The sequence below is a fragment of the Cheilinus undulatus genome, linkage group 15, assembly GCF_018320785.1.
Source record: "Cheilinus undulatus linkage group 15, ASM1832078v1, whole genome shotgun sequence".
Lineage (NCBI taxonomy): Eukaryota > Metazoa > Chordata > Actinopteri > Labriformes > Labridae > Cheilinus > Cheilinus undulatus.
Window position 1 is genome coordinate 1,022,480 of NC_054879.1, and position 24,776 is coordinate 1,047,255.

The following is a 24,776-nucleotide window of genomic DNA, read 5'->3' on the forward strand; positions in this document are numbered from 1 at the left end:
GACTCGGAGTAGAGCCGCTGCTCCTCTGCGCTGAGAGGAGCTAGATGAGGTGGCTCAGGCATCTGGTCCTGATGCCTCCTGGACGCCTCCCGGGTGAGGTGTTCCGAGCATGTCCCACTGGGAGGAGGCCCCGGGGAAGACCCAGGACACGCAGGAGAGACTATGTTGCTCGGCTGGCCTGGGAACGTCTCGGGATCCCCCAGGAAAAGCTGGACGAAGTGGCCGGGGTGAAGGAAGTCTGGGCTTCCCTGCTTAGGCTGCTGCCTCTGCGACCCGACCTCGGATAAGCGGGAGAAGATGGATGGATGGAATTTGTTTGGGTTTTGGAAAGGAAAATGTCCCCAAAATCCCTGTTCAACCACAAGGCTGATGTATGAACTTATCCCAGATAAGTGGGAGAAACTGAAAATGCCCTCCTTACACAGGCCCACGTCTCAGGAGGTTCAGATATAATCCATGAATGCTATCATGAGTCTGTTTCAACATTGTTTTACAGCACAGCTTCCAGAATAACACAGAGAAAAGTTTTTCCTTTCCTAAAGTAAAGGTTCTCCTGCAGAGGTGAAGAGTTATGACTGTAAACTAAAGGCCTTTCTGCAGTCGACCTTTACAGAATTATTATAATAGGCCAAGTCAGAGAGCCGCTCTGGACCTACCCTCTTTTAAGGGTCTTGGTTATCTTTGGTTAGGGTTTGGAGCAACACAAACAAAGACTGATTGATACTATTGGGTACTAAAATAACTGCAGCCTTTTATGGTTATGCAACAGCCCAGCCTACGGCCTGGTTTTAACCCTGCAGCACTAGTCTGAAGTAAAGATGGACTTCTTTGACTCACTGTTGGGGTGGAACATGTCGCAGGTAAACCTCATCTTTGGAGGGCTGAGAGGATAATCAGAGGGGAAGCTGAGGACGGCCGGGAACACGCCTCCTTCAAAACACGTGTCCTGAGGACCCCTGAAACACAGAAACACACGGATCATTGACATGAACACAGTAAACACGCTAACATGTTAAAAAACACACTCTAGAGAGCACATGCTGACACTGGGTCTCTATCAATACAGACTAAACAGAACAGATATGACCATAAATGCTGACTTTTAACTTATACATCCACCATATTCACAAAAACCCCAGCAGAGGCTAAACCACATGATTCAGCTCTGAAAAACAACAAAACCAGCCGATACTCAGCAGTCACATGGGTCATAGCTATCCACTGTCAGCACCACTGCAAGCTACAAGAGAGTCAGGAGCTGGATAAGAGCCATACATGCTGTGTAAGAAACAAGGTAAAACACTACAGCAACACATGACTCAGGCTAGTCCCAGCCAGTGTTTAATGACGCTGTAGAGCCAGAATTTCCCTCAGGCTCTAAACAGGACCAGGGGATCATGAGCACAACTTCATGATTCATTTGTAAAGACATGAGCTGAACAGCAGCACTGATGACACTGGCTTCAAGCAGCTGCTTCAGGCTGTGTCAGTAACTACTAAGAAGTAAATCAGAAAGTCATTCTTACAAATAACAGAGGGTTTATAGTGAAGAGAAACCAGAATATTAGATTTACAGTATGAAGAACAACAAAGTTTACAAAGTTAAATTTGTCTGCATCTGCATTTACTAACACTTAAGTGATCATAAACAGACTTTAGATTTATTTAGATCTTATTTTAGGATGTGGACTTGTGTAAAACCTTCGAACCATCCCTCCTCTGCTATCCTCTACAACAGGACCCATCACCACCCCCTTCAGAGAAATCATCACCCAAATGTTTGAAAATGTTCAACCTTTGAATGAAAAATGTGGCAGTTTGGACCTGAAATAAAAAACACATTACACAAAAAGGCAGGAAAAAACAAATGTCATTACAGAAAGACATGCATGCACAAATACGTCTTATTTAACTCACTTTACCAAGACAGCATGAATACTGGGTAATTTCAATGGGAATTTTCTGGTCATCTCGGGAAAATCAGCGATGTTATCCAAGAAAAGGAAGTAGAATTCTCAAGATAAATATCGAAATTTACAAGTCATTGTAGAAAAAGCTAAAAATACAAGTCGTAATTTACTTTACGTCTACTAAGGCTTCTGTACGCAGACCTTTTTGTTCCTGGCACACACTGGTGACCTACTGGAAAGCGCTTTGAGACCCACTTTTGGGTCCCGACCCACTAGTTGCAAATCACTGCTCTCCAATCAAGAACAGCTGACGTGTGTATTATCCAGAATCGACATGGTATCTTCAGGCTGTTGGACATACCGCGCCCTAGTCCCCCTAACAGTGTTAGAGCTCCAGGATACTGATGTGGAGCGGTCATTCTGCCAGTCTATAAACTACTACAATCCTGCTCCATAGGAAAGGGACCAACATGGAGGTCTGGACTCACAGTGTTAGTCCTAGTCCACATGTAGGAGGTTTTTCTGTGTCAGGGCTCTGCAAACACCTCCTCAGTCTAACTCCTTCCAGGGTGCAGAGCTTCAGAAACTCCATCTACAGGAATGGACCCTCTGTGTTTGGGGCTTCCTACATCACTCTGTGCACTGGTTCCTGGTCTGGTCTGCTGTGCCAGGTTATCTCTTTAGTTTCCATGGTAACAGCGGCCATAGCCAATCTTGTGCTGGTGTTAACACTGATGTTTCAGAACGTGCAGAATAGTTTTGATGCTCTCAGTCCCAGAGACCCTCTACCTGGTTTAAGCTGAGGCTCACCGCCGCCTCCATCTGAGGGTCAGCATGTGTTTTAATCGCCGTGGCGTGCTCTGAGCGTGTTGGGGGATTATCAGTTCCATGTTTGCATATCTGCTGGGTCCGTGTTCCTCTTCCTGTTTGACTTTGATCTGGTCCTCGATGGTTTATCTGCAGGTTATTTCTGACTCCTCATCCAGATTAATAACCAGATACCGTGCTCTGATTGGCTGAATCTGGTAGAACAGTAGCAGAGGTTTTAATCAGACACTGGATAAAACCACAGATGTGTCAGCTTGATTAAAGCGCCCCCTGTGACCACCTCCTGCATCCACACCTTGTCTATGATTTCCTTTTTCATGACCTGAATGTTGGATTAGAGACGATTCTGGTTCTTCTACCCTCTGTGCTGCTAGAATGGGGATTAAATCATGGAAATAAAGCAGCGGTTGTATCTACAGTAACAGGTTTGTGCAGCAGGGGAGCTCTCAGCGTGACATTAGACACGTTTTACCCTCAGGATGCAGGAGCTGTGATCCACATGAACCCTCACCATAGATCCTTCTGGCTCAGCTAATATCTGAACCCACGGCTCCATTATTTCTGAAAACATCATCAGACTGGATCATGAACACCTTCAGAGGGGGCGTTCAGATGAACGGGGTAGCATGACCCCATCTGAAGGCCCTATAGGCCACTTACTAGACCAGGGTTTCTCAACGTTGGAGTCGGGACCCCATTGGGGGTCGCAAGACACTGAGAGGGGGTCTCCAGATGCCTTAAAAAACTAAGAATTTTTTAAATTACACTGTTGTGACTTTACACCAATTATACCTAATTTTAACCCATTTTGATCACTTTTCTCCCCACAAATTTTAACAATTTTAACACATTTTTGAAACTTAAACCCATTTTTGTCAGTTTTAAACCCTTTCCACCACTTTTTTTCTGCCTGTTTTTGCCACTTCTAAACCAAATCTTACCACTCTCTGCCTATTGTTGGCTCTGTTGACACATTATTGCCACTATTAACCCCTTTTACCACTTTTTAAGCCACATTTCACAAGCTAAAAAGCTCATTTTTGTAAGTTTTTGACTGTTTCTGCCTCAGCTAACCGTTTGTTTGCCAGTTTCTATCAATTTTCATCTCATTTCCCCAACTCTCCATCTTTTTGTTGCCACTTTGACGTCATTTCAGCCAACTTTGCCTCCTAATATGCCCCTTTTTGCCACTTGGACCCATTTTTTTTGTTAATTTTTTGCCACTTTAATCCATTTCTTGGCATTTCTAACCCATTTCCGCAACTTTTAAAATCTAGTTTCACCACCTTTCCCACCAGTTTTTGCCATTGTTGACCCATTTTAGCTATGTTTAACGTACTTTAATTCTCTTTTTAATAAAAGGATTGACATTTTTAAGAGGTCATCTAATTACACAAATAAATTAAAATGTGTTTCTTTGATAAGAGTGGTTGTTATTCAGGTTAAATATAAAATACCACAGCTTAACTTTACAATGGACCAGGATTTTGCTGGCCCCCAGGAAGCTCTCCCATTATTCCCCCCCTTATGGACAGCCTTGTCTGAACATGACTGTTCTACAATGTTCATAGCTTTGTTCAGCCACCTTAAGGTACAGTGGGGGTCCCTGGCTTCTGGCAGCTTCATGTTGGGGGTCCCTGGTCTCTGGCACCTTTATGTTGGGAGTCCCTGGACTCTGGCACCTTTATTTTGGGGGTCCCTGGTCTCTGGCACCTTTATTTTGGGGGTCACTGGTCTCTGGCAGCTTTATTTTGAAGGTTCCTGGTCTCTGGCACCTTTATGTTGGGAGTCCCTGGTCTCTGGCACCTTAATTTTGGGGGTCCCTGGTCTCTGGCACCTTCATGTTGGGGGTCCCTGGTCTCTGGCACCTGTATTTTGGTGGTCCCTGGTCTCTGGCACCCTTATGTTGGGGGTCCCTGGTCTCTGGCACCTGTATTTTGGGGGTCCCTGGTCTCTGGCACCTTTATGTTGGGGGTCCCTGGTCTCTGGCACCTGTATTTGGGGGGTCCCTGGTCTCTGGCACCTTCATGTTGGGGGTCCCTGGTCTCTGGCACCTGTATTTTGGGGGTCCCTGGTCTCTGGCACCTTCATGTTGGGGGTCCCTGGTCTCTGGCACCTGTATTTTGGGGGTCCCTGCTCTCTGGCACCTTTATTTTGGGGGTCCCTGGTCTCTGGCACCTGTATTTTGGGGGTCCCCTGGTCTCTGGCACCTTTATGTTGGGGGTCCCCTGGTCTCTGGCACCTGTATGTTGGGGGTCCCTGGTCTCTGGCACCTTTATGTTGGGGGCCCCTGGTCTCTGGCACCTTTATGTTGGGGGTCCCTGGTCTCTGGCACCTGTATTTTGGGGGTACCTGGTCTCTGGCACCTGTATTTTGGGGGTCCCTGGTCTCTGGCACCTTCATGTTGGGGGTCCCTGGTCTCTGGCACCTGAATTTTGGGGGTCCCTGCTCTCTGGCACCTTTATTTTGGGGGCCCCTGGTCTCTGGCACCTGTATGTTGGGGGTCCCCTGGTCTCTGGCACCTGTATTTTGGGGGTCCCCTGGTCTCTGGCACCTTTATGTTGGGGGTCCCTGGTCTCTGGCACCTGTATTTTGGGGGTCCCTGGTCTCTGGCACCTTCATGTTGGGGGTCCCTGGTCTCCGACACCTTCATGTTGGGGGTCCCTGGTTTCTGGCACCTTTATTTTGGGGATCTTTGGTCTCTGGCACCTTTATTTTGGTGGTCCCTGGTCTCTGGCACCCTTATGTTGGGGGTCCCTGTCTCTGGCACCTTCATGTTGGGGGTCCCTGGTTTCTGGCACCTGTATTTTGGGGGTCCCTGGTCTCTGGCACCTCTATGTTGGGGGTCCCTGGTCTCTGAAACCTTTATTTTTGGGGTCCCTGGTCTCTGGCACCTGTATTTTGGGGGTACCTGGTCTCTGGCACCTTCATGTTGGGGGTCCCTGCTCTCTGGCACCTATATGTTGGGGGTCCCTGGTCTCTGGCACCTGTATTTTGGGGGTACCTGGTCTCTGGCACCTTCATGTTGGGGGTCCCTGGTCTCTGGCACCTGTATTTTGGGGGTCCCTGGTCTCTGGCACCTGTATTTTGGGGGTACCTGGTCTCTGGCACCTGTATGTTGGGGGTCCCTGGTCTCTGGCACCTTAATTTTGGGGGTCCCTGGTCTCTGGCACCTTCATGTTGGGGGTCCCTGGTCTCTGGCACCTTCATGTTGGGGGTCCCTGGTCTCTGGCACCTTCAGGTTGGGGGTCCCTGGTCTCTGGCACCTTCATGTTGGGGGTCCCTGGTCTCTGGCACCTTCATGTTGGGGGTCCCTGGTCTCTGGCACCTGTATTTTGGGGGTCCCTGGTCTCTGGCACCTGTATTTTGGGGGTCCCTGGTCTCTGGCACCTTCAGGTTGGGGGTCCCTGGTCTCTGGCACCTTCATGTTGGGGGTCCCTGGTCTCTGGCACCTTCATGTTGGGGGTCCCTGGTCTCTGGCACCTGTATTTTGGGGGTACCTGGTCTCTGGCACCTGTATTTTGGGGGTCCCTGGTCTCTTGCACCTTAATTTTGGGGGTCCCTGGTCTCTGGCACCTTCATGTTGGGGGTCCCTGGTCTCTGGCACCATCATGTTGGGGGTCCCTGGTCCCTGGCACCTGTATTTTGGGGGTCCCTGGTCTCTGGCACCTTCATGTTGGGGGTCCCTGGTCTCTGGCACCTGTATTTTGGGGGTCCCTGGTCTCTGGCACCTGTATTTTGGGGGTACCTGGTCTCTGGCACCTGTATGTTGGGGGTCCCTGGTCTCTGGCACCTTAATTTTGGTGGTGCCTGGTCTCTGGCACCTGATGTTTGGGGGTACCTGGTGTCTGGCACCTTCATATTGGGGTCCCTGGTCTCTGGCACCTGTATTTTGGGGTCCCTGGTCTCTGGCACCTTCATGTTGGGGGTCCCTGGTCTCTGGCACCTGAATGTTGGGGGTCCCTGGTCTCTGGCACCTTCATGTTGGGGGTCCCTGGTCTCTGGCACCTTCATGTTGGGGGTCCCTGGTCTCTGGCACCTTCATGTTGGGGGTCCCTGGTCTCTGGCACCTGTATTTTGGGGGTCCCTGGTCTCTGGCACCTTCATGTTGGGGGTCCCTGGTCTCTGGCACCTGTATTTTGGGGGTCCCTGGTCTCTGGCACCTGTATTTTGGGGGTACCTGGTCTCTGGCACCTGTATGTTGGGGGTCCCTGGTCTCTGGCACCTTAATTTTGGGGGTCCCTGGTCTCTGGCACCTTCATGTTGGGGGTCCCTGGTCTCTGGCACCTTCATGTTGGGGGTCCCTGGTCTCTGGCACCTTCAGGTTGGGGGTCCCTGGTCTCTGGCACCTGTATTTTGGGGGTCCCTGGTCTCTGGCACCTGTATTTTGGGGGTACCTGGTCTCTGGCACCTTCATGTTGGGGGTCCCTGGTCTCTGGCACCTGTATTTTGGGGGTACCTGGTCTCTGGCACCTTCATGTTGGGGGTCCCTGGTCTCTGGCACCTGTATTTTGGGGGTACCTGGTCTCTGGCACCTGTATTTTGGGGGTCCCTGGTCTCTTGCACCTTAATTTTGGGGGTCCCTGGTCTCTGGCACCTTCATGTTGGGGGTCCCTGGTCTCTGGCACCATCATGTTGGGGGTCCCTGGTCCCTGGCACCTGGATGTTGGGGGTCCCTGGTCTCTGGCACCTTCATGGGGTCCCTGGTCTCTGGCACCTTTATTTTGGGGGTCCCTGGTCTCTGGCACCTGTATTTTGGGGGTACCTGGTCTCTGGCACCTGTATGTTGGGGGTCCCTGGTCTCTGGCACCTTAATTTTGGGGGTCCCTGGTCTCTGGCACCTGTATTTTGGGGGTACCTGGTCTCTGGCACCTGTATGTTGGGGGTCCCTGGTCTCTGGCACCTTAATGTTGGGGGTCCCTGGTCTCTGGCACCTTCATGTTGGGGTCCCTGCTCTCTGGCACCTTCAGGTTGGGGGGCCCTGGTCTCTGGCACCTTCAGGTTGGGGGTCCCTGGTCTCTGGCACCTTCATGTTGGGGGTCCCTGGTCTCTGGCACCTTCATGTTGGGGGTCCCTGGTCTCTGGCACCTGTATTTTGGGGGTCCCTGGTCTCTGGCACCTGTATTTTGGGGGTCCCTGGTCTCTGGCACCTTCAGGTTGGGGGTCCCTGGTCTCTGGCACCTTCATGTTGGGGGTCCCTGGTCTCTGGCACCTTCATTTTGGGGGGTCCCTGGTCTCTGGCACCTGTATTTTGGGGTACCTGGTCTCTGGCACCTGTATTTTGGGGGTCCCTGGTCTCTTGCACCTTAATTTTGGGGGTCCCTGGTCTCTGGCACCTTCATGTTGGGGGTCCCTGGTCTCTGGCACCTTCATGTTGGGGGTCCCTGGTCTCTGGCACCTGTATTTGGGGGTCCCAGGTCTCTGGCACCTCTATTTTGGGGTTTCCTGGTCTCTGGCCCCTGTATTTTGGGGGTCCCAGGTGTCTGGGGGCTGTATTTTGGGGGTACCTGGTCTCTGGCACCTGTATGTTGGGGGTACCTGGTCTCTGGCACCATCATGTTGGGGGTCCCTGGTCTCTGGCACCTGTATTTTGGGGGTACCTGGTCTCTGGCACCTGTATTTTGGGGGTCCCTGGTCTCTGGCACCTTCATGTTGGGGGTCCCTGGTCTCTGGCACCTTCATGTTGGGGGTCCCTGGTCTCTGGCACCTTCATGTTGGGGGTCCCTGGTCTCTGGCACCTGTATTTTGGGGGTCCCTGGTCTCTGGCACCTGCCTGTTGGGGGTGGCTGGTCTCTGGCACCTGTATGTTGGGGGTCCCTGGTCTCTGGCACCTGTATTTTGGGGGTACCTGGTCTCTGGCACCTTCATGTTGGGGGTCCCTGGTCTCTGGCACCTTAATTTTGGGGGTCCCTGGTCTCTGGCACCTGTATTTTGGGGGTCCCTGGTCTCTGGCACCTTCATGTTGGGGGTCCCTGGTCTCTGGCACCTGTATTTTGGGGGTCCCTGGTCTCTGGCACCTTCATGTTGGGGGTCCCTGGTCTCTGGCACCTTCATGTTGGGGGTCCCTGGTCTCTGGCCCCTGTCTTTTGGGGGTCCCGGGTGTCTGGCACCTCTATTTTGGGGGTCCCTGGTCTCTGGCACCTTCATGTTGGGGGTCCCTGGTCTCTGGCACCTGTATTTTGGGGGTCCCTGGTCTCTGGCACCTGTATTTTGGGGGTCCCTGGTCTCTGGCACCTGTATGTTGGGGGTCCCTGGTCTCTGGCACCTTAATTTTGGGGGTCCCTGGTCTCTGGCACCTTCATGTTGGGGGTCCCTGGTCTCTGGCACCTGTATGTTGGGGGTCCCTGGTCTCTGGCACCTGTATTTTGGGGGTCCCTGGTCTCTGGCACCTGTATTTTGGGGGTACCTGGTCTCTGGCACCTTAATGTTGGGGGTCCTGGTCTCTGGCACCTTCATGTTGGGGTCCCTGGTCTCTGGCACCTGTATTTTGGGGTCCTGGTCTCTGGCACCTTCATGTTGGGGGTCCCTGGTCTCTGGCACCATCAGGGACGTCGTACCTGGTCTCACGCACCTGTATTTTGGGGGTCCCTGGTCTCTTGCACCTGTATGTTGGGGGTCCCTGGTCTCTGGCACCTTCATGTTGGGGGTCCCTGGTCTCTGGCACCTGCATGTTGGGGGTCCCTGGTCTCTGGCACCTGTATTTTGGGGTCCCTGGTCTCTGGCACCTTCATGTTGGGGTCCCTGGTCTCTGGCACCTGTATTTTTGGGGGTCCCTGCTCTCTGGCACCTGTATTTTGGGGGTACCTGGTCTCTGGCACCTGTATGTTGGGGGTCCCTGGTCTCTGGCACCTTAATTTTGGGGGTCCCTGGTCTCTGGCACCTGAATGTTGGGGGTCCCTGGTCTCTGGCACCTGTATGTTGGGGGTCCCTGGTCTCTGGCACCTTAATTTTGGGGGTCCCTGGTCTCTGGCACCTTCATGTTGGGGGTCCCTGGTCTCTGGCACCTTCATGTTGGGGGTCCCTGGTCTCTGGCACCTTCAGGTTGGGGGTCCCTGGTCTCTGGCACCTTCATGTTGGGGGTCCCTGGTCTCTGGCACCTTCATGTTGGGGGTCCCTGGTCTCTGGCACCTGTATTTTGGGGGTCCCTGGTCTCTGGCACCTGTATTTTGGGGGTCCCTGGTCTCTGGCACCTTCAGGTTGGGGGTCCCTGGTCTCTGGCACCTTCATGTTGGGGGTCCCTGGTCTCTGGCACCTTCATGTTGGGGGTCCCTGGTCTCTGGCACCTGTATTTTGGGGGTACCTGGTCTCTGGCACCTGTATTTTGGGGGTCCCTGGTCTCTTGCACCTTAATTTTGGGGGTCCCTGGTCTCTGGCACCTTCATGTTGGGGGTCCCTGGTCTCTGGCACCTTCATGTTGGGGGTCCCTGGTCTCTGGCACCTGTATTTTGGGGGTCCCTGGTCTCTGGCACCTTCATGTTGGGGGTCCCTGGTCTCTGGCACCTGTATTTTGGGGGTCCCTGGTCTCTGGCACCTTCATGTTGGGGGTCCCTGGTCTCTGGCACCTGTATTTTGGGGGTCCCTGGTCTCTGGCACCTGTATTTTGGGGGTACCTGGTCTCTGGCACCTGTATGTTGGGGGTCCCTGGTCTCTGGCACCTTCATGTTGGGGGTCCCTGGTCTCTGGCACCTTCATGTTGGGGGTCCCTGGTCTCTGGCACCTTCAGGTTGGGGGTCCCTGGTCTCTGGCACCTTCATGTTGGGGGTCCCTGGTCTCTGGCACCTTCATGTTGGGGGTCCCTGGTCTCTGGCACCTGTATTTTGGGGGTCCCTGGTCTCTGGCACCTTAATTTTGGGGGTCCCAGGCTGAAAAGGTTGAGAACCCCTGTACTAGAGCACTGAGCTCCACTGTCTAACCAGAATCCTGACATCAGATCGCAGGATGTGCTGCCTCACCACCAGGTGTTATGATCTAAACCCGCTCATAAATCCGCCGTCTCCACCAGGATGCCAGCCATCATCGTCTTTGTCTCTTTTTCTTACATTTCGTCTGAACCAAACGCGCTGATGTCGGGGACGGTCCTCCATGTTTGTGCTGCTCAGGACTGATTTGTATTGCAGCCAGCCTGCAGCGTGCCGTGACGGGGGCGTGTCTGATGGAGCGTGTATTGTCTCCTGTAATGACGGGCTGCGTGCTGATGATGTCACAATGAGCAGGTATGCAGACAGGTAAAGAGAGCAGGTCAAATTGAAGGGCAGAGTGAAGCTGCTGGCACGCTAACAAAGACGACGACAACAACAACAGGAGGCTCCATTACAGCTAATGATGCTGCATTCACTGACACCACGTTCACAGCAGCTTCTCTCAATGCTGATGGACTAAAAAGGCCAACGACTGTAAAATGAATGACTGAGTTAAGGATGTTTGTCTCCACAGAGAGGATGTTGCACTGATGTATGAAGAGTGTTTGAGTTATGTAAATAAATGAGAATACTCACATGATGAGAGCCTCCCACTCAAAGAAGTTCTCCTCATTGACAGGACCTGCAGACACAAACATGTTCAACATTAATATTACATGTCTAAAATCCAAACACGGCTGGACCTCAGACCCGCCCCCTAAATCAGTGCTCTACAGTCTGAAGACCAGACTCTGCTGTGGAAAATCCTCTTTCTACTGTCATGTTTGATCTAGTTCAGTTTCACTCATTTATATCTGGATTTTACTGAAGGAAACCCTTTAGAGATGAAGGGTTAGAGAAGAAGTGACCCTCTCCCTGTGACTATCAGACTCATGCTGAAGCAGGTCAACAGAGCCAAAACATCTTTAACACCAGGAAAAGCTTCAAGGATGTTTTCATACAGAGACATGCTCCAGCTCTAGTAAAACGAACGCAACGCTAAAGCTACATCTGAGGTATTTACCGCTCTGGAGGCTCAGTTCGAACAGTCACCACTGCAGTGAAATGATCTGAGAGCATTTCCTTAAATCACACAGGAGAAACTAAGATGCCAATCTGGAGAGTTTCCTGTCAATTGTTCCACAACTTTAGGAGCATAAAAGCTAAAAGCAGATTTCCCAAATTCAGAGTAAACCCTCAGGAGCTGCAGCATTGAGCAGTCAGTAGATCGAGTTTTATAAAGTCCAGTGGTCCGGTTCAGCTCAGATGTTATATACGACCAATCAGGGGTTTAAACATGAAAACATACAAGTATTTATCCCACCTCTGTGCCAGAGAGGCCCAACCAACCGTGTCATACAGAACACAGTGATGAGTGTTATAAGGATCCCCAGTTCTGAATCTGAGAGCAGAGATAAACAGAATGTAGAGGTCTGAGTGTGGAAGCAGCAGCGTGTCTGTAGACCACATCACCATCATCTAATACAGACAGAATAATCACCTCAACTAAACTTTTCACACAATTAGAGGAAAATTAGCTTTATTTCTATACAAAAACAGAAATGGTTTCAAAAATACATCTAAAATTTATGAATTTATCCAGTTTTTGTTTTTGTTTCCAAATAAAAAAGGCTGCTCCAGTTTTATTTTATCAACAATATGAATCAAAATAAACTGGATTGTTCTTTACAGGTAAAAGTGTGAGTCAGCTTGTCCTTTAAAGTGCTCCATGGAGGGTTATTTAAATCAACACTCTTTTTATCTGCATAGAAACACACTGAGAGTAAAGCTCTCCATGATCTACACGTGGAATCAAGGAGGTCAGAAGACTATCGAGTATTTCTGGATTTGATTGCCTCTCATCTCTGCCACAGAGCCAGGCTGACAGAAACAGAGCTGTGCACTGGCAAGAATCTGGCCATACGATACGTATCACAATGCAGGGGTGCTGATATCCATACGCTGCGATATTTCATACATTTGTATATGTGTGTGTGTGTGTGTATATATATATATATATATATGTGTGTGTGGGTGTGTGTGTATATAAACAGTGCTTAACAAAGCTTTTAGACCACCTGTCATAAAAACAAGAAAACATAAATATTTTGATGAAGTGCTTTAATGCGGACTCTTTCATTTTCAGTCAGCTCTCCACGTTTTACCATTTTGAACAGGAATGAGGAATTTCAAACTGAATTCACCCAAATCTGAGCCGGCTCACTGGGCTTCTCTGAGAAGTCAGAAATGAATCAAGCATAACATTCAACCACTAAAACTCATTTTTCTCTTCAGGAGCGACAGTAAATAACTATAATCTGACACATTAATCAGAAATATTAATGTGCTTTACTATTTTTCTGGTTTTCTGTAAATCAGTAAATTTGAAAATTCATGGATAACAATAATAATTCTATTTTAGCAATAAAAATATCATCTGTGTTAAAGAGCTTCCACATATTGGTGTATTAACCATTGCAGGACATAAAAATGATGTTGGTAATTACCAATGCTGTTAATTTAGGGCAGCTGTGGCAGAAACCTGACTGTGGTTAGGGTTAGGGTGGTCTAATACATTTGTTAAGCCCTGTATATATTTATATATGTATATGTTTAGTTATATAAATAAATATCAACTTAGTAATGTTACGTTAATGTGGAATATAACAGAACAGAATTAATCTATTAATAAAAATCTAGTAAAATTATATGTATATGTAAATTCAACACTATGGTGTATTATAAAATATATGGTCCTGCATCATCTAGAATTTTAATAATAATAATAATAATAATAATGCATTTTATTTATAGGCACCTTTCAAAGAACTCTCGTGCTCAGGTCCGTGGTGTTTTCTGAGTATTTCACTCTGGCATGGCATATCTTAAAAACGACTTAACTCCTGTAGAAGTCTGTCCCGTCTTTAATGTTTTGAAAGCCAGAATAAGTCCACATATCCGCTACTGATGCAGCAGAAGCTGCTCTGCTGGGTAGACATGAGCAGGCGGCTCAGTAGTGATGGGTCATGAGCAAAAGCTGCAGCTCTGAGAGCCCATGCTTTGTAGTGAATCAGAAGAGCCGGCTTGCAGTTTTTTCCTTGGACAGGATTAAAAAAGGGTTAAAATTAGGCAAAACTGGTGTACAGCGGCAACAGTGCAATTCAAAAATGTTCTTAGTTTTTTTAAGGCTTCTGGAGACCCCCTCTCAGTGTCTCGTGACCCCAAATGGGGTCCCGGCCCCAACATTGAGAACCCCTGGTCTAAACAGAGGAGAAGAGGGAAGAGTCAACTGCCTGCTGCCAACTAGTGTTTAGGGGGTGAAATTACACCTCAAACTACGGCACCAACAAAGTCAACCGTTTATTAAAACGATCAATACTGCGTTTTAGAATACTGACACAGCTTTACGCTGTGAATATTGTGATCTATCAGTGTATCGATGTTTCCAACACCCCTAGATACAAATGTGGTTAGCAGACAGTCAAGTGTTTAATAATGCTAATTCCTCCTGACATCTAGATAGTGTCAAAAGGATTCACAGTCTAGATAGATTATTAAAAAGGAGCAGGATATTCTCCTTGAGTTTGAGGATGCTGAAGCTTGAACAGTAAGTAGAAAATAAACGGATAATCTTGTTACCCAGCTGCCAGAGCTGACATGAACTAAAGCTGTTTATTCTCCGACTGTCTTTGATATTTTATAATGCATTATTCCTCCTGACATCTAGACTTTCAGTGTTTCAAAATCTGTTTATTCCTCATATCATCATTAGTGTTTAATAATGCTGTTTATTCCTCCTGACAGTCTCTGATAGTGTTTAATAATGCTGTTTATTCCTCCTGACAGTCTAGATAGTGTTTAATAATGCTGTTTATTCCTCCTGACAGTCTTGATAGTGTTTAATAATGCTGTTTATTCCTCCTGACAGTCTAGATAGTGTGTAATAATGCTGTTTATTCCTCCTGACAGTCAGATAGTGTTTAATAATGCTGTTTATTCCTCCTGACAGTCTAGATAGTGTTTAATAATGCTGTTTATTCCTCCTGACAGTCTAGATAGTGTTTAATAATGCTGTTTATTCCTCCTGACAGTCTTGATAGTGTTTAATAATGCTGTTTATTCCTCCTGACAGTCTTGATAGTGTTTAGTAAAGCTGTTTATTCCTCCCTGACAGTCTAGATAGTGTTTAATAATGCTGTTTATTCCTCCTGACAGTCTAGATAGTGTTTAATAATGCTGTTTATTCCTCCTGACAGTCTAGATAGTGTTTAATAATGCTGTTTATTCCTCCTGACAGTCTAGATAGTGTTTAATAATGCTGTTTATTCCTCCTGACAGTCTAGATAGTGTTTAATAATGCTGTTTATTCCTCCTGACAGTCTAGATAGTGTTTAATAATGCTGTTTATTCCTCCTGACAGTCTTGATAGTGTTTAATAATGCTGTTTATTCCTCCTGACAGTCTAGATAGTGTTTAATAATGCTGTTTATTCCTCCTGACAGTCATGATAGTGTTTAATAATGCTGTTTATTCCTCCTGACAGTCTAGATAGTGTTTAATAATGCTGTTTATTCCTCCTGACAGTCTAGATAGTGTTTAATAATGCTGTTTATTCCTCCTGACAGTCTTGATAGTGTTTAATAATGCTGTTTATTCCTCCTGACAGTCTTGATAGTGTTTAATAATGCTGTTTATTCCTCCTGACAGTCTAGATAGTGTTTAATAATGCTGTTTATTCCTCCTGACAGTCTAGATAGTGTTTAATAATGCTGTTTATTCCTCCTGACAGTCTAGATAGTGTTTAATAATGCTGTTTATTCCTCCTGACAGTCTAGATAGTGTTTAATAATGCTGTTTATTCCTCCTGACAGTCTAGATAGTGTTTAATAATGCTGTTTATTCCTCCTGACAGTCTAGATAGTGTTTAATAATGCTGTTTATTCCTCCTGACAGTCTTGATAGTGTTTAATAATGCTGTTTATTCCTCCTGACAGTCTTGATAGTGTTTAATAATGCTGTTTATTCCTCCTGACAGTCTAGATAGTGTTTAATAATGCTGTTTATTCCTCCTGACAGTCTTGATAGTGTTTAATAATGCTGTTTATTCCTCCTGACAGTCTTGATAGTGTTTAATAATGCTGTTTATTCCTCCTGACAGTCTAGATAGTGTTTAATAATGCTGTTTATTCCTCCTGACAGTCTAGATAGTGTTTAATAATGCTGTTTATTCCTCCTGACAGTCTAGATAGTGTTTAATAATGCTGTTTATTCCTCCTGACAGTCTTGATAGTGTTTAATAATGCTGTTTATTCCTCCTGACAGTCTAGATAGTGTTTAATAATGCTGTTTATTCCTCCTGACAGTCTAGATAGTGTTTAATAATGCTGTTTATTCCTCCTGACAGTCTAGATAGTGTTTAATAATGCTGTTTATTCCTCCTGACAGTCTAGATAGTGTTTAATAATGCTGTTTATTCCTCCTGACAGTCTTGATAGTGTTTAATAATGCTGTTTATTCCTCCTGACAGTCTAGATAGTGTTTAATAATGCTGTTTATTCCTCCTGACAGTCTAGATAGTGTTTAATAATGCTGTTTATTCCTCCTGACAGTCTTGATAGTGTTTAATAATGCTGTTTATTCCTCCTGACAGTCTTGATAGTGTTTAATAATGCTGTTTATTCCTCCTGACAGTCTAGATAGTGTTTAATAATGCTGTTTATTCCTCCTGACAGTCTAGATAGTGTTTAATAATGCTGTTTATTCCTCCTGACAGTCTAGATAGTGTTTAATAATGCTGTTTATTCCTCCTGACAGTCTTGATAGTGTTTAATAATGCTGTTTATTCCTCCTGACAGTCTAGATAGTGTTTAATAATGCTGTTTATTCCTCCTGACAGTCTAGATAGTGTTTAATAATGCTGTTTATTCCTCCTGACAGTCTAGATAGTGTTTAATAATGCTGTTTATTCCTCCTGACAGTCTTGATAGTGTTTAATAATGCTGTTTATTCCTCCTGACAGTCTAGATAGTGTTTAATAATGCTGTTTATTCCTCCTGACAGTCTAGATAGTGTTTAATAATGCTGTTTATTCCTCCTGACAGTCTTGATAGTGTTTAATAATGCTGTTTATTCCTCCTGACAGTCTTGATAGTGTTTAATAATGCTGTTTATTCCTCCTGACAGTCTAGATAGTGTTTAATAATGCTGTTTATTCCTCCTGACAGTCTAGATAGTGTTTAATAATGCTGTTTATTCCTCCTGACAGTCTAGATAGTGTTTAATAATGCTGTTTATTCCTCCTGACAGTCTTGATAGTGTTTAATAATGCTGTTTATTCCTCCTGACAGTCTAGATAGTGTTTAATAATGCTGTTTATTCCTCCTGACAGTCTAGATAGTGTTTAATAATGCTGTTTATTCCTCCTGACAGTCTAGATAGTGTTTAATAATGCTGTTTATTCCTCCTGACAGTCTTGATAGTGTTTAATAATGCTGTTTATTCCTCCTGACAGTCATGATAGTGTTTAATAATGCTGTTTATTCCTCCTGACAGTCTAGATAGTGTTTAATAATGCTGTTTATTCCTCCTGACAGTCTAGATAGTGTTTAATAATGCTGTTTATTCCTCCTGACAGTCTAGATAGTGTTTAATAATGCTGTTTATTCCTCCTGACAGTCTAGATAGTGTTTAATAATGCTGTTTATTCCTCCTGACAGTCTAGATAGTGTTTAATAATGCTGTTTATTCCTCCTGACAGTCTAGATAGTGTTTAATAATGCTGTTTATTCCTCCTGACAGTCTTGATAGTGTTTAATAATGCTGTTTATTCCTCCTGACAGTCTAGATAGTGTTTAATAATGCTGTTTATTCCTCCTGACAGTCTAGATAGTGTTTAATAATGCTGTTTATTCCTCCTGACAGTCTAGATAGTGTTTAATAATGCTGTTTATTCCTCCTGACAGTCTAGATAGTGTTTAATAATGCTGTTTATTCCTCCTGACAGTCTAGATAGTGTTTAATAATGCTGTTTATTCCTCCTGACAGTCTAGATAGTGTTTAATAATGCTGTTTATTCCTCCTGACAGTCTTGATAGTGTTTAATAATGCTGTTTATTCCTCCTGACAGTCTTGATAGTGTTTAATAATGCTGTTTATTCCTCCTGACAGTCTAGATAGTGTTTAATAATGCTGTTTATTCCTCCTGACAGTCTAGATAGTGTTTAATAATGCTGTTTATTCCTCCTGACAGTCTAGATAGTGTTTAATAATGCTGTTTATTCCTCCTGACAGTCTAGATAGTGTTTAATAATGCTGTTTATTCCTCCTGACAGTCTAGATAGTGTTTAATAATGCTGTTTATTCCTCCTGACAGTCTAGATAGTGTTTAATAATGCTGTTTATTCCTCCTGACAGTCTAGATAGTGTTTAATAATGCTGTTTATTCCTCCTGACAGTCTTGATAGTGTTTAATAATGCTGTTTATTCCTCCTGACAGTCTTGATAGTGTTTAATAATGCTGTTTATTCCTCCTGACAGTCTAGATAGTGTTTAATAATGCTGTTTATTCCTCCTGACAGTCTAGATAGTGTTTAATAATGCTGTTTATTCCTCCTGACAGTCTAGATAGTGTTTAATAATGCTGTTTATTCCTCCTGACAGTCTAGATAGTGTTTAATAATGCTGTTTATTCCTCCTGACAGTCTTGATAGTGTTTAATAATGCTGTTTATTCCTCCTGACAGTCTAGATAGTGTTTAATAATGCTGTTTATTCCTCCTGACAGTCTAGATAGTGTTTAATAATGCTGTTTATTCCTCCTGACAGTCATGATAGTGTTTAATAATGCTGTTTATTCCTCCTGACAGTCTTGATAGTGTTTAATAATGCTGTTTATTCCTCCTGACAGTCATGATAGTGTTTAATAATGCTGTTTATTCCTCCTGACAGTCATGATAGTGTTTAATAATGCTGTTTATTCCTCCTGACAGTCTAGATAGTGTTTAATAATGCTGTTTATTCCTCCTGACAGTCTTGATAGTGTTTAATAATGCTGTTTATTCCTCCTGACAGTCTTGATAGTGTTTAATAATGCTGTTTATTCCTCCTGACAGTCTTGATAGTGTTTAATAATGCTGTTTATTCCTCCTGACAGTCTTGATAGTGTTTAATAATGCTGTTTATTCCTCCTGACAGTCTTGATAGTGTTTAATAATGCTGTTTATTCCTCCTGACAGTCTTGATAGTGTTTAATAATGCTGTTTATTCCTCCTGACAGTCTAGATAGTGTTTAATAATGCTGTTTATTCCTCCTGACAGTCATGATAGTGTTTAATAATGCTGTTTATTCCTCCTGACAGTCTTGATAGTGTTTAATAATGCTGTTTATTCCTCCTGACAGTCTAGATAGTGTTTAATAATGCTGTTTATTCCTCCTGACAGTCTTGATAGTGTTTAATAATGCTGTTTATTCCTCCTGACAGTCTTGATAGTGTTTAATAATGCTGTTTATTCCTCCTGACAGTCTTGATAGTGTTTAATAATGCTGTTTATTCCTCCTGACAGTCTTGTTTATGTTTAATAATGCTGTTTATTCCTCCTGACAGTCTTGTTTATGTTTAATAATGCTGTTTATTCCTCCTGACAGTCTAGATAGTGTTTAATAATGCTGTTTATTCCTCCTGACAGTCTAGATAGTGTTTAATAATGCTGTTTATTCCTCCTGACAGTCTTGATAGTGTTTAATAATGCTGTTTATTCCTCCTGACAGTCTTGATAGTGTTTAATAATGCTGTTTATTCCTCCTGACAGTCTAGATAGTGTTTAATAATGCTGTTTATTCCTCCTGACAGTCTTGATAGTGTTTAATAATGCTGTTTATTCCTCCTGACAGTCTTGATAGTGTTTAATAATGCTGTTTATTCCTCCTGACAGTCTTGATAGTGTTTAATAATGCTGTTTATTCCTCCTGACAGTCTTGATAGTGTTTAATAATGCTGTTTATTCCTCCTGACAGTCTAGATAGTGTTTAATAATGCTGTTTATTCCTCCTGACAGTCTTGATAGTGTTTAATAATGCTGTTTATTCCTCCTGACAGTCTTGATAGTGTTTAATAATGCTGTTTATTCCTCCTGACAGTCTTGATAGTGTTTAATAATGCTGTTTATTCCTCCTGACAGTCTTGATAGTGTTTAATAATGCTGTTTATTCCTCCTGACAGTCTTGATAGTGTTTAATAATGCTGTTTATTCCTCCTGACAGTCTTGATAGTGTTTAATAATGCTGTTTATTCCTCCTGACAGTCTTGATAGTGTTTAATAATGCTGTTTATTCCTCCTGACAGTCTAGATAGTGTTTAATAATGCTGTTTATTCCTCCTGACAGTCTAGATAGTGTTTAATAATGCTGTTTATTCCTCCTGACAGTCTTGATAGTGTTTAATAATGCTGTTTATTCCTCCTGACAGTCTTGATAGTGTTTAATAATGCTGTTTATTCCTCCTGACAGTCTAGATAGTGTTTAATAATGCTGTTTATTCCTCCTGACAGTCTAGATAGTGTTTAATAATGCTGTTTATTCCTCCTGACAGTCTAGATAGTGTTTAATAATGCTGTTTATTCCTCCTGACAGTCTTGATAGTGTTTAATAATGCTGTTTATTCCTCCTGACAGTCTAGATAGTGTTTAATAATGCTGTTTATTCCTCCTGACAGTCTAGATAGTGTTTAATAATGCTGTTTATTCCTCCTGACAGTCTTGATAGTGTTTAATAATGCTGTTTATTCCTCCTGACAGTCTTGATAGTGTTTAATAATGCTGTTTATTCCTCCTGACAGTCTAGATAGTGTTTAATAATGCTGTTTATTCCTCCTGACAGTCTAGATAGTGTTTAATAATGCTGTTTATTCCTCCTGACAGTCTAGATAGTGTTTAATAATGCTGTTTATTCCTCCTGACAGTCTTGATAGTGTTTAATAATGCTGTTTATTCCTCCTGACAGTCTAGATAGTGTTTAATAATGCTGTTTATTCCTCCTGACAGTCTTGATAGTGTTTAATAATGCTGTTTATTCCTCCTGACAGTCTTGATAGTGTTTAATAATGCTGTTTATTCCTCCTGACAGTCTTGATAGTGTTTAATAAAGCTGTTTATTCCTACTGTCCATGAACACCTCATGAATGCAGGATCCTGATTGGTCTGGTTTAATGAGGACAGACTCACCTGCTACGATCCCCTCAGGTGGGTTCAGGGTCAGCTCTGGAATAAAGAAACACAGATGGACTTGTTATTATTTTTAGACTCTACTTCATCCGTTTATCCACCGAGTTTTTCCGTGTGAACTTTTCTGATTCAGTTTAGAGCAGACTAAGATCGATAACTCTCTAACTACGACTATAAACCTCCAGTCTCCCCTAAATCTACATTTACATCTTCTTTTCTACTAATGTGTGATAAAATAGTAACTAATGTGTGATACTTCTTGTCTCAGTGATACTGAAGCTAATCCTCACAGATAGCAGAGTTAGCACAGTTAGCCAGACTCCATTACAGTATCAGGTTAAAATAAAGACTAGGAGCTTTAATGATAATAAACCTCATGGCTGTAATATTCGTGTGATTCAGCTCATGTTGATGTTTAGAGCCTCTATTTCCGCCTGTTTGAACTCCTCTTCTTTCAGAGTTCTTGCTGTAGTCTGTAGATGATTAGCGCTGTTAGCACAGAGGCTAAAGAGCTAAACCACACAATAAAACTCTGATTATTGATCTGGGATCAGTGAGTATACAGCCGAATACCAGCTAAACCTGGCTGTTTATAGGTGATGTTAAATAAATGACTTAAAGTGATTTCATTTCTACAGGAGAGTGAAGAGAATCTGAATCGGTGTTTTCTTTATCGTAGTCTGGTTCATCAGGATTAGCCGGGCTACAGCTTAGCATGTTTGCTATCACTACTCGCTTTCCTATTGGTCCAAACAGTTGTGACGACACAGCCGTTACCGTAAACTCACGTTTATATTCCGCCATGAGTCTCTTCAGAGCGGTGCCCGCCATCCCGGTGTCGGTAGGAGCCGGTTTAACGGAGAACAAACTAAATAGCAACAACAGGAGTTAACTTTAAACTACAACAGAGCTGTCCGACAGACGCAGGGGGTACACTGCGCATGCCCAGATGAAGGATTTCCTGTTGTTTCAGTTTAAGGATTATCTGTGAGCGCCCTCTGCTGACTATCTGTAATAAATACAAGAATAAACGATTTTAAACGGCCGTCTTTGCTGTTAAATTCAAGACGTTTACCCCATTTATTCATTCCATAGTGAGTAAAATATTTCAGACTTTTTTTTGTTCAGTTCACACAAATCAAATACCCACCCTCAAAATATTAGAAAATCACAAACATCAGTCTATGAAAAGGATTCATAACCCAGAGAAGTTCACCTTCTGTTAACTCCTCCTCATTTATCTCCCAGTTCTTGGTCTGAGCTCCTTTTTCATGTTTAGTTCTGGTTTGGACGGTGGAAAGGACATCAGCAGACCATGAAGCTGACTGACCGACTCCAGTCTGACTGTGGAGACTGGAAACACTGGATTTCAAGACCTGGAGGATTCTGGACCCTCTGATGTGGTCTACCCTCCTTGAGTCTGCTCTGGTCCAGCCTCTGATCCAGCCTGGCCTTTCAGCGGGGAGCTTCTGTGGCGTACCCCCCTTGTTAAGGGTGTCAGGGATCGTGGGTCTTCCGTGATCATGGTTGTGTGAGCTGAACCAGACTCAGAGAATGAGGACTCAGGAAACTTTGGCTAGTTTGACTTTTCCACAATCTTCTAATATTCAGAGACGGTGGATGTTTGGATTTGTGTGAGCCGTAACCATCAGGATTCAAACTAAAAGTCTGAAATATCTCACTTTGTATGAGAAGAATAAATGGAAGTTTAACTTTTTGAATTAGATCACAGGAAAAATGAACGTCAGTGAACTCAAACATCTTTAAAGCACAGATCCTAACAGAGAACATTAATAATAATAATAACACCTTTAAAAACAACTACCTGGTCAACAGAGGTTAGAGCCAGCTTTGAGGAGTCCCAAGTCCAGACTCAGCTGGTGTGGTTGAAAGGGAGATAGCTTTATTATGGACCAGGACTAAGTGGTCTGATCCTGCTGATTCTGGTCATTTACAGCCTTCAGAGGTACCCTATCAGGGGGAAGAAGGCTCCAGGGGGTCTTATGACGTAGTCAGTGAGGGTGAGGTATACAGGCCTCTGTCCTTATAATGCTGACCACTATCTCTGGACCATTCTAGAAAACCTTTAACCTTTCTGGTCTTCCTGAGGTGGACCACAGCTCTGCTGTAAAACCATGATGTGGCTGTTATGGTACCAGCTCTATTAAGACACTTCCTTCAGCTCCAGCACTGATCAGTCTAATAAAGGTGAGCTGCTCCCTAACAACCATGAGTTCTGCTGTTCTTAGAAGAACTGGGTTCACTGTAACTCTCTAAACAAAAGGTTTTCTAACAAGGGACACCCTCCAGCTCTGGGTCGACTCCAGCTGTCCTTCCTGCGTCTCTCTGAGGAGAGTCTTCATCCCTCCTCTCCTCCATAAAGTCCAGATCAGGTCTGCAGTGATGGTTCTCCTTCTAGAACTTTATCCCATGTCCTCCAGGATCGCTGGAGCTCAGTCAGAGGGACCATCAGGTTCCTGGTCTCCTCTCTCACTAAGGTCCTTCTCCCCCGATGGTGACCAGGTCTAGAAGAGTCCTGGTTGGTCCAGACTTCTTCATGTGAGGATTCTGGAAGTCTCCGTTCTCTTGGGAACCTTCAGAGCAGCAGAAATGTTTCTGTAGTCTTCCCCAGATCTGTGCCTGTCAACAACCCTGTCTCTGCAGCTCCTCTGACCTTTGACCCCTGGTTTCTGCTCTGATATCATAGTCAGCTGTGAGGCCCTCTATAGAGAGGGGCGTGCCTTTCTAAATCCTGTCCAATCAGGTTCATTTAGCACAGGTGGACTCCAGTCAGGGTGTAGAAACATCTCAGCAGAGACCAGAGGAACCTGAGCTCCTCTCAGAGGTGCTAAAGGCTCTGAGCTCTGACGTCAGTGATGGATTTATGGTTTTATCCTTCATACGTTTACATCAGTCTAAAACCCTGTTCCTTAGGCCTGATGGAGCTCTGAGTGTGCATGAGAGAGAGCGAAGAGGACGTTTCTACTGGAGCATCAGGATCTGAGAGTAGGGGAGACCGGGGGCAACTGAAACACACTCAACTCCTCCAATTAGAAACAGGCTAGAGTGATGAAACGAAGTCTGCACATGCTCAGAAGGATTCTCTCACTGCCTGCTGAAAAAGAGCGGGAATACTTCACACCACACACGCACAAAAAACGATTTTTAGCTACAAAAGCTACTTGTTGGTTGTCAGATGTTTTTCTTCTGCTGTCTGAAGTTGAGATGACAGTAAAGTCAAACTCCCTGCCTATTGGTGAAAACTCAACATGAGCAACCTATGCTAACATCAGAGCTAGTAGCTAGCATGAGAGACTTTAACAAGCTGACTTCTTTAATCGAACTGAACACAGACATGCCTCTATGAGTTCAAACAGCCACACCTTCACTAAAACATGTTTCTGATACTTAAAAATGGTGTGTTCTAAATAATCTGCGTTATGAGGGAAACAGTGTAGGTCTCTCTACTGCGTGGCTGAGCTCCATCACTGTTGATCTGTTAGTTTGGGACGCTGGAGCTTTAAGCTGCAGCGGTAGATCAGCGGGACACAAACGAGCGTGCAGACTGAGACCTGGACCCTCATTAGAGCCCCTAACCAACCTCTCTGACAAATACATAGACTGAAGACAGCTAAAAATGAAGACCTTATGGTCCAAACCTCAAACTTTTAATTCTCCTGAAAATATTTAATTTTGTTGAATGAACTATAATGATGTTAAAACCCTAAAACTTCAGTTAGCCTCCTTAAAACCTGTAAAACTGATCAAAAACTAAATGGATGGTCTTTCCTGGTGAAACACAGAAGAGCGTCGACGGCGTGAGGTCAGAACGGCGGCAGTCTGTGAACGTCTCTGTCAACACGCTGACGTGCTCTCTGATGAAGCCCAGGTCTCTCCTGGTTTCCTTTATGTAGGGGGATGAT

General features: G+C 44.7%; 1 protein-coding gene across 1 annotated transcript in view; it reads right to left on the reverse strand.

Moving 5' to 3' along the window:
* ube2g2 (ubiquitin-conjugating enzyme E2G 2 (UBC7 homolog, yeast)) overlaps positions 1-21,791 on the reverse strand; it is a 28,714-nt gene extending 6,923 nt beyond the window's left edge. Inside the window, exons 1-4 of the mRNA XM_041807607.1 lie at positions 21,642-21,791; positions 20,854-20,889; positions 11,234-11,279; positions 838-956 (exon numbers count right to left, since the gene is read on the reverse strand). Coding sequence (XP_041663541.1) covers positions 838-956; positions 11,234-11,279; positions 20,854-20,889; positions 21,642-21,684 — 244 coding nt within the window. The 5' untranslated portion in view covers positions 21,685-21,791. The remainder of the gene's footprint in view (positions 1-837; positions 957-11,233; positions 11,280-20,853; positions 20,890-21,641) is intronic.
* Between the last annotated feature and the right edge of the window lie 2,985 nt (positions 21,792-24,776).